The 10,261-nt window shown below is 36.8% G+C and overlaps 1 protein-coding gene across 1 annotated transcript; it reads right to left on the reverse strand.

Annotated features, from left to right (window-relative positions):
• Positions 1 to 3,696: 3,696 nt before the first annotated feature.
• On the reverse strand, positions 3,697 to 9,850 carry LOC112176957. Its single transcript, XM_024315102.2, has 19 exons — positions 9,517 to 9,850; positions 9,175 to 9,426; positions 8,991 to 9,067; positions 8,763 to 8,876; positions 8,368 to 8,448; positions 8,181 to 8,225; positions 7,970 to 8,008; positions 7,648 to 7,855; positions 7,059 to 7,135; positions 6,827 to 6,940; positions 6,635 to 6,727; positions 6,071 to 6,154; positions 5,707 to 5,944; positions 5,131 to 5,210; positions 4,927 to 5,040; positions 4,613 to 4,702; positions 4,347 to 4,394; positions 4,145 to 4,183; positions 3,697 to 4,060 (listed from the first exon to the last, which is right to left on the reverse strand). The coding sequence occupies exons 1-19, from the start codon at positions 9,563 to 9,565 to the stop codon at positions 3,938 to 3,940; spliced, it is 1,965 nt and encodes a 654-aa protein (XP_024170870.1). The 5' UTR covers positions 9,566 to 9,850; the 3' UTR covers positions 3,697 to 3,937.
• Positions 9,851 to 10,261: the final 411 nt, after the last annotated feature.

Raw genomic sequence — 10,261 nt, forward strand, 5'->3', positions numbered from 1 at the left:
TGAGGAAAAATATTGTCGCCAAGGATTAACAGCAAGAAAAATTAATTTTCTAGCAAAAAAGGTTTGGCGAGGAAATAGTTTTTTCGTCGCTGAAACTTTTCTTGACGAGCTTTTTCCAAAGAATTGAAGACGAAAAAAATTTCCTCATGGAAATACTACAGCGATGAAATGTTGGTTTTCAGCGAGGAACAAATGAGGTTTTTTGTTGTAGCAAAGTGAGTCTGTATCTTCTCTAGGGAATAGTAGGATGGATCAGTCTCGATAACATATTGAGCACCAACGTCCCCCCATCGGATGTAATCCGTTTCCTTAGTAAGAAAACAATATTCAAACCAACACAACCACACAATAACAATAAAAATAACAAACTATTGAATCAGTACCTGATGGTCATAACAGTGACATACTTGTTCCCATACACAATAGCATCCTTTTTCTCAATGACCCTGCTAATAGTCGACTCCCATGGTTCATCATCCACAAAGGATTGTACCTAAACAACTTCAAGTATGTTACTTAATTTCATACTCCTAAGAACAGAAACGGGAAAGAACCAATAGTACACTTACCATTTCTTGCAATGTAATGTGCTCGAAGTCGAAGGTCTTGTGAATTGTGCTACAAGCATGATAGTTTCGTTCAAGAGAGCCAACCTTGCGGCCATTCTTCCTAGCCTATTCCAACCTACACATTTTCATCTCGGTTAATCAAAATGAACAAACCGATTTTTAATTTCAGAAACAAAAAAGCATAGAGCATGACCATTACAATGGATAACGATTCAAATCTTTGGCACATAGCGGTCTTCCACATTTGGAGACTCACTCCCCAACAATGCAGCCAGCGCGCGTCTCTGGTCAATAGTATAGCAGGTTTGCTCATCGGCATGTTCTTGCAAATCCGCCTCTTCCCTTTCGATCCTATCAATGACAACTCCCTGTGTCCAAAGTTGAATCCAAGTCAAATAGTTAAGTCCTATCCAAAACAAAATTAAAATCATACTAAACTAGACTCACCTGCGGTTATGTTGCCTCGAACGGCTAGTGACAACGCAAAACTCACCCCTTCTATCCATTTCAACAACCGGCAAAAGAAGTTAGAGTCTCAAATGAGGAATTATAATTACAAGGTCTTTGGAACAATGATCCTTTTATGAGCTAGGGTTTGGACTTTTAATATAAACCGTTGGATGAAAAGTACTCATTTTCACATCTTGTAATTGTATCTTAAATATAAGGATAATCAAGTCACTGATCATATTTCCGACAAACAAATTTTTATCTCTCCTTTTTTTATTCCTTTCGGTAATGAAAACGCGAAACGCGAATTATCTTGTTTCCAAAAAAGAAATTTGGTTGCCACAACCCTCTCTCTTTTTCCTTCAAGAAATGAACACGCAAATTTCAAGGTTTAACAATATGTTGGACAGCTAGAGTTCAAATTTAGGGAAAAAGGAAAAAATAGAAATGAAAAAAAAAAAAAAAATCCTATTTTGTTAAAACCGCTTCAATATTTCTGAAACAAGATCATTTGCGTTTCGCGTTTTCATTACCGAAAGGAATAAAAAAAGGAGAAATAAAAAATTTTTTGTCGGAAATATGATCATTGACTTGATTATCCTTATATTTAAGACACAATAACAAGAGGTGAAAATGAGTATTCACAACCGTTGAATAAATGAGTACTTTTCATCCAACGGTTGATATTAACGCATAAGGGTGGGCATCATGTGAATTGGTTGGATTGGGCTCACAAAATCCATTAGTGGACTCAAACGTATCGAGTTACGCAAATTAATCTTATCTTGTTTTTGGAAAACAAATTTGGTTCCCACAGCTCCCTTCCCTCTTTCCTCCAAGGAATTAACACGCAAACTTCATGGTTTAGCAATATGTTGGACAGTTCGAATTCAAATTTAGGGGAAAAGGAGAAAAATATTTTCGTTTTGGTAAAACCGTTTTAATATTGAGAATCATAGATGCACTTTAATTTCTCTAAGTGGGACTACGCAATAAGGGCGGGCTCGTGTGAATTGGTTGGATTGTGCTCACAAAAGCCATTAATGGACCTAAAAGTATCAGGTTACAAAAATTATGCAAATAATCCTGTTTTCGGAAAACAAATTTGGTTGCCCCAGCTCTCTCAAAGCAAGAAAGTAAAATAATTGACTAAGGAAGAAAACTAAATAGGTTTATGAAACAAACAACTAATAAGCATATGTAGAAAAGTAGAAAACACTGACAAATTATATAAGAATCTAATGCTAAGAAAATAAGTGAATGTGAAAAATAAAAAGCAAAGGCAACTGTAGAAGAAGTGAACGACCCCTTCACTGCATGTGATTATGTGAATACATGTTTCTGGAAGTCACCAAGAAAGTACCTCAAAGCTTCCACCAAGATTATGATATCAACATACAAAACAAAACCAAAAAGAGAAAAGAAAACAAAAGAGAACACAATACTTTATAGATGCGACTAATAGTAAAATGAGTTGATAATGAACTATCAACCCGGCCATTAGAAACTGAAGTATCAACTCAATCAAATTATGCAAGGACTACAATAAAGAGGGATGTATAAAGAAGTAGAAATAGACAGAGACAAAGCTTTGTATAAAGAGGTAGAATGAAGAGACAAAGAAAACAAACATGTGCACAAAAAAAAAAAAAAACATACCTGGAGACGTTACACATAAATTCCTATGTTCAAGATCCCTTCAAATCTAAAAGTACCGAGTAAAAAAAAAAAAAACCAATAAGAACAAAAATTAATGAAATATGAAACTCTATCATCATCCAATGAACAATTAGGCTCACCCTGAATGTATTCTTTCAAATTTTGTACCAAATAAGGATTTTCATACCCGAATTTGATTTTTCTCTATTGCTTCTTCTAGATTTGATTTTCCATTTCTGCATTGCGTCTCTTCTTTTGATAAGTTGATAGGGATGAAACTCCCAGAACGTCCAATTTCTTTGAGATCGTGCATGTGACAGTTTTTCTCTTTGACAAAGCAGTTTTTCCTCTTTTTTCTCTCATCGTAGGTTTGAATTTGATGTCAGTGTTTCCGTAGAGTTTTACGGTCATGCCCATTGAAACTATTATTTTTATATCTTTGAGGTTTTTTTGCTACTTTTGTATTTTTTGGCAATTGAAAATTTGATGAATCCTTTGACACTAAAAGAGAGGAGTTGGCTCTATAGTAGTAAAGATGTAGGACTACGCAATTTAAGGGCGGGCATCGTGTGAATATGTTGGAATCGCTCACAAAACCCATTAATATTAGACAGAAAAGTATCAGGTTTCTGAATAAACCATTGCTTCTCAATTGTACATATCAATCAATCTATTGGGTTGAGCGATGTGGTGGCTGGGCTAGGTCATTTCACCTGGTCAGTTGTTGACTAAAGAATTTATGCTCAATAACCCTTAGATTTACATCGAAATGTGGAAAACAAAACACCTCAACTTAATAATAATTCTTTGTGCCATTGGATTTACATTCAAGGGTGGTTGAGCATTATTTTCTTGGTCAATAACTGACCAGGTGAACATTTTCGCTTGGAGTTATGGCCTATTTACAATGGCAAAATATCAACAAAGCCGAGTAGACATTTCCACAAATATTTATTAATTTTTTTCCCTTTCCCTTTCCCTTTCCTGAACCAAGTATATTGCAGCACCAAAAAAAGTAATAATAGCATTTGAAATCTTAATGTCTTCTTGAAAAATTTAAAAACAAGAAAGAAAAACATGTAGGATACCAAATTTATCATTGGCTCTCACAGCTCACTGGTATGCTCAGATTACTTAAGGGATTGTTGCATGGACGAGGAGACATGTAACAAATTAAGCACACAATCATAGATTCATAATGCCATCTCTAGACAAACAACTCTTTCTATTGTTAAAGGCAGATAATAAAAACAACTATTTCAATCTTTGCGACTTTCATAATCATCCTTATCATCCTTGTGTTCTTCCAGCCATTTCCGTGCACTCATCTCGAACAAATTTAAGACTGCAGGATCTTTCCCCAACACAATTATAGTTTCATCCTATCCACAAAGTGAAATAAATCAGATTCATAGCCACCAAGCACAATGAAGAATCCATCAGAATCACAAAGGAATCCACCTTACCTTGAACAAAAGCTTGCAACCTGCTCGGCTTGCAGCATTCTGCATCCAAAAATTATGTTGTTAGCAGAGGAAAACAAACACAAATAGCATTTATATAAGAATAGAATGTGTGAAGATATTTGCCTTGACATTTATCTTTCCATGCTTTATTTTGGTATGAGTGGAAAAAGCAGTAAAACGAAACTTATATCACTCTACCAACCTTCAAGATGCACTCAAGACGTGGCAGCAGTACTTGATAAAATTGACGCTGCATCAAACGGTAGACATCAGAAAACTCTGTAAAGTGACCGTTCCCATATCCAGTATCTATGAAGATGTCTAAAACTGAAAGCATATTCATTTCAATCTAAATATCTACTCAACTCAATACTGCCAACCCTTTCTGAGGTCAAATAAACATTCCAGTCAGTTTTAAATACAAGGCAAAAAGAAAAATGGAAGATTACGCAGGGCAATACAACTGACCATCTCGATCCCAATTTTTGAGCAAAGGCCACCGTCATACCCAGTCTTGATGAAGACACACTGCAGAGTGCCTTTCAGTATCATCTCTGCCTGAAATAAAAGTGTTGTGATCTCAAATTAGGAACTCATACAAAACAGCTCCAATAAAAAATCAATTCCTTTGAAAAATACACTTGGAAGTACTCCAAGCAAAACGAAGAAGCGGAAAAAATGAAACCCTGATTATACCTAAGCAATTACTTGAATCATTTGAACTTATAGAATAGATCATTAATATATAAGAGATAACCATAACAAAGAATCACAATTCCTACCAAAAGAACCGGAACTTTACTTGCTGACATGAGTCGAAGAAGATCCCAAGCCTTCCCAACAATATCTGAATCCCCAATGCTTCTGACTATTGAGACCGTCATGCCACAGTCGTTCTGACCATAATGTGAAATGCATTGAATTAAACACAAATTGACATAACCAAACATAATAACTGCTAATAAACAGCATTTTTCATGACATACCGCAACCAGTGTGCATGAAATATTGCTGTAATCCTTCAAACACGACTGCAACATCTGCCAATCTTTTTCCAACACGGTCGCTGCGCAGGACAATGCAAAGGCTCATGAGCAACAGAGAACGTGTTCTACTTGAATCACAAAATTTTCAAATAGCTAGGGAATCTCACATGCAAAAATGAAACAAAGAAATAATTACAGAACATGGAAACCACAAAAAAATACGGTCGTATTTTGTGGACTCGAGCGGTAGATACGTTCTTATAGGTGTAAGTCTAAAAACGGCTAATATTGTAAAAGGAGGCTCAAGAGACGGAGATCCAAGATGGCAAATGTCACCATCAAAACTTGGTTATCATTGTAAACTTTGTTATCAGTGACACAAAGCATTGGAGGGAGTAGTCAAAGCCCATACCAGAATATTAAACCTATATGCACAATCACTATCCTTTTCCATATGATATCTACTATCCAAGAGTAATATTTTACTTATATGAGATGAACCCAATATACATTGGATAACTACAATTGCTGCCACAGGCCATTTGTAAGTGTGTTTTGCCTTTCAGAGAAACATACCATTAGCGTATAACCTACAGAAACAGGTGATCTCAGCCATGCCGTCATACTTCATCTTCATGTGCGCGACGTGTGGGTCCTCTGTGGTTTCAGGTGGTCGGTATGTTTCGAATAAGTTATCACTCACATTCCTGGCAGCAGTTGCAGGACACACATTGGAAATGATGCAGTCTTCCACAATCAACCTGATCAAACGACTTACTTCACGTGAAGTCCCCACAGCAGTAACAGTGTGTGCCTATTCATTTGTAGGCACATTCAAAATCAATAAATGTATACTTCTCACTAAATTTTGTGAGAATAAAAGAAAAAGAAATGTACAACACAATCACAAATGCAATTGAACAAACCGCTAACCGCTTACATTAAGAAACAGATCACAACCCTTCAGTTCTGAAAGTGCATGTAGTGACCAGCGAAGACAATTCCATCGTTTACAGTACTCCTCCTGCACACCGTAATAGAGATAAGAACATCCAAAAAAGTGAGCTTTAGCATATCTGCAGCATTACTAATTAAGACGACTTGGCCTAGCTCCGTACTAGCACGCTAAGACTATCTTATTTTAATCATTTCAAAGTGACACGCGGTATATTCCAAGCTTTAACCCAAAAGGGAGTTGTTAACATGTGCAAATCCTTATGTTCCTCTTCCAGAGGTGCTTTATTTTGAGTTCTTTAAGAAGAATATGAGAGATGGATGAAAATATGAGAATTCTTGTGGGAAACAGAACCCCTGAAACACAAGCAATTCAAATCCTCTGGGAAATCCACAACATCCCAAAAAATTTAAACCCACCAACTTCCAAAACTAAAAATGCTGAAATCAAAAGGTCCAGCATCACAACATAAATTATAATTGACTATCAAATTAGATTTGCTTAAACAAAAATAGACAAACAACTGCTCCAAATTTATGCAATACGCACCTCCTTGATCCCATGTATTGAGCAAAGCCCACCTTCTTGAAAACCAATCTTGATGTAATCATGTTTCACGCTGCCATCTATTATATCTATTGCCTGAAATCAAAATGCTATTCTTTCAGTCTAAGATACCCTCCAGTAACTAGGCAACTACAACGAAACTGTTGAACTCATAGAATAGCTCCTTAATCATACCACAGGCACTGGAACATGAGTTGTTGACAAAAGTTCAAGAAGACACCAAGCCTTGTCAATAATATATGGTTCTGTGGTCCTTCTTTTTGTTGAGAATGTCATGTGACGCTCAGCCTACCCAAATGATTTCAATATACACATCAAACCATAGTAAAGAGGATTTCCATTTCACAAACTTAAATATATATATATATATATATATATATAATAAGAAGCATTTATCATGACATACCACATTCAGAGAGCATGAAATACCATACTCTTTTAAGAAAGACTCCACCAACGTCCAAGTCTCTTGTAACCTTTTTGCTGAAAAACACAAAAATGCAGAGTCCGGTAAGAAAGGAGAACTCTTCTCTTGAATAATAGCAAGAATAATAGCAAATAACTTAAACACCGATCAGTAACAAATACATTCCCAATAACAAATTAATAGTACCGAGACCAGCATCTAGTTGTGATATTAAAGATGGAAAATTGTTCCATAAGAGGACATGGATATGGATTCTACTAGAGACTGAAAAACAATTAAACATACAAGGGACTATTTCACTCGAACGTAATTAGTTTCATTTTTTGGTCAGAACATATATAATTTACTCATTAGTAGTAAAAAGGTTCAGTAACTCAAGGTTCATGTCAAACCAATTAACACCTAAAGGTGTAAAGTTCATGTAAGCAATTTATTTATTTATTTCCATCTTATGTCTACAATCACTGATTAGAAGGAATTAATAATGATAATAATAGATATGAGGGATCAGAATAGCTGATCAGCCAAACAACAAACAAAACAACATAAGAGCAAGACAGAAAAGCACCTTGTTTTTCATCCAATAAGGAATATAGAGAGGAAGCTTCAAGCAGGTCACCTTCGTTCATCAAAGGGCAAGACTCCTCCATCTCGTCCCCAATATCATCCACTGAAGGCAAAATACTGGTAATGCAAATTTCTAAATACTCCGCAGGGCTGAGGCGAGGTAGTGTAGATGAATCGCCCACGGCAGACACAGCAGTAATTGTGTCTACCTATCATTTACAAGCAGAATATAAACCATTAAACTCAAGAATTCTCACTCACCCTGGATGTGGGAAGACAAGAACAGGAAATTTAAAATAATAACGAAGGATCTGCAAACTTACGTTAAGAAAGAGATGAAAGGGATACACTGTGGAACGCACCTGCATGCCAATTGAATTGTGAAATACTCAGAGAAACAGCTAGACAACAGAATTTAACATGGACGCGTCTATTGAAATGCAATGCTGTAGATATTTTCTAAACTCTTGTCGTTCTACCATTTGATATTTTAAGTAGGTATATGAACAAAGCATGATTTATCCCTTCACACACCTCTAGGAAATGGAAGGGGCGTTCCAACCATTGAAGATATTGCGCCTGCACATAACAGAAGACACCAGCAAAGGAAAAGTGTGAGACTTTGCTCAAGAAAGGTTCCAATATAACATGCTTTTAAAATAAGTTGAAGACACTTGGTCTATGAAAAGAAAAAACAGAAGAAAATGCCTGTAACACCCACCTTTTGGAGCCCGTATTTTGAGCATATGTCCCCGATCTTAACGAGGCTGTACTGCCTACTGCCAGTGAATGTTTCTAATGCCTAAAATCCAAATTTTTGCACAGTCAAGTCGGAAAATTGGTAGAAGAGAATAAAAATTAAAATAAAAAAAATGAGAAGGAGAGAGGAGGCTAATGAAGGCAGACACACTGAATGTTTTACAATATGAATATTCTAATTATTAAAAGTAAATGCGAATACTGTCTACCTAGCAACCAATATTACTAAGTGCTGTGATAGAATGAAATTGGAAGAAGAAGGTTTGTACACCTTAACAACATTATCAAATATACATGTAAAGTTATTAAAGATGAGATAACAAATTAACAATAACAAAGAATGTTCAGTATGTATACCATGGACGGCGGAACATCAGTTGCAGACAAAAGTTCAAGCAGACACTGGGCCTTGTCAATAGCATATGCGTCCTTAGTCCTTGCGGTTGTTGAAACGGTGATGGAATTGTTTGCCTGATCACAGGTTGAAATGTTTGAATCAATTAAAGGAAGACAAACAAACTTAAAAGCAAAGTATATATATATATATATATATATATATATATATATATATATACACACACATACGCTATTGAGAGAGCTTGAAATGCCAAAGTCTTGTAAGGAAGATTCCAGCATAGGCCAAGCTTGCAGCATCTTTGATGCTGAAAAAATAACAAGCAAACAAACAAACAAACAATTGAGAAGCTAAGACGAGGCAGTAACTAGAGAGAGAGAGAGAAAGATAACAGAGTAGAATAGAAGATGAGACCTCGTTCTTTGGGGAAGAAGTTAGTGAAAGAGGTCACTCCAAACGCGCCACCAGCAGGGCCGCCAGTCTCCATCTCCCTCGCCGTATCCAGGCGGGCCAACCTCGCCGTCTCCATGCGGGCCAACATCCCCGCCTCCTTCTCCATGAGGGCCAACATCTCCGCCTCCTTCTGCTCGTAGGCCAATATCTTCTTGCGGTCCTGAGCTTTAAGAGACCTCAACCAATGGCGCATCGCATCGGATACATAAGGCGCTGAGGCGGTCAATTTTATCAGAAACCCTATAAACATAATCAGGATTGATTACACGAGATTATACGAAACAAAGAGACTAGTGGAGATACCGTAGGAGGTCTTTGAAGGGCCGGAACCGTCCACCTCCATGCTGTCCATGTTTGCGTTCGATGCAAAAAAATCACCCTAATGCGGAACCAACCTATCTGTTTTCGTTTCCATGTTTATATCTCAATTTGGTTACTCTCTTGATTTAATTTAATGATTCTTTTTTGAAATGTGCAATTTGAACTTCCCCCCACTAGAGATTCCTTATTTCTACTGTTTGCCCCCGAAATGTTTCTTCAGTTTTCTGCCCACCTGTAAAGATTGAAGCTTCTTTCGAGTTCTCAGACCACAATCATATATGCTCGTTCATCGTTTGAGATTTTAAGAAACTTTACGTAAGGATCGTTATTATTGTAAAAGGGGAGTGAAATTTGCACTCCCCTTTTTGTAAACCACACACCCTTTGCAGTTTATTCCAAAAATACCCTTGTCAGTCCATCTCTCTGTTTGGATTTTTATCGTTTCTTTTCTTTGGTACCTTGTTTCTGGTTTTGTTAAGTGGAATGTGAAGGCTCCATTAGAGGACATATATGAAGAATATGAAGGTGAAGAAGATGAAGTGGATCCGAATGAGAATGTTTTCAATATGGCGGAAGAGCTTTAGCACTAGCACTGACCACTTTTCTCTTCTCCTCAAATCCTCAATGCTATCATCACCTTCCTCACCACAGCGACGACTGCAGTGAACCAGCCTTCAGTCGCTGGAGCGCCGTCAGTCTTCCTCGCCTTGATTGCCCCATCTGACTT

This window comes from Rosa chinensis, chromosome 7 (assembly GCF_002994745.2).
Source record: "Rosa chinensis cultivar Old Blush chromosome 7, RchiOBHm-V2, whole genome shotgun sequence".
NCBI lineage: Eukaryota > Viridiplantae > Streptophyta > Magnoliopsida > Rosales > Rosaceae > Rosa > Rosa chinensis.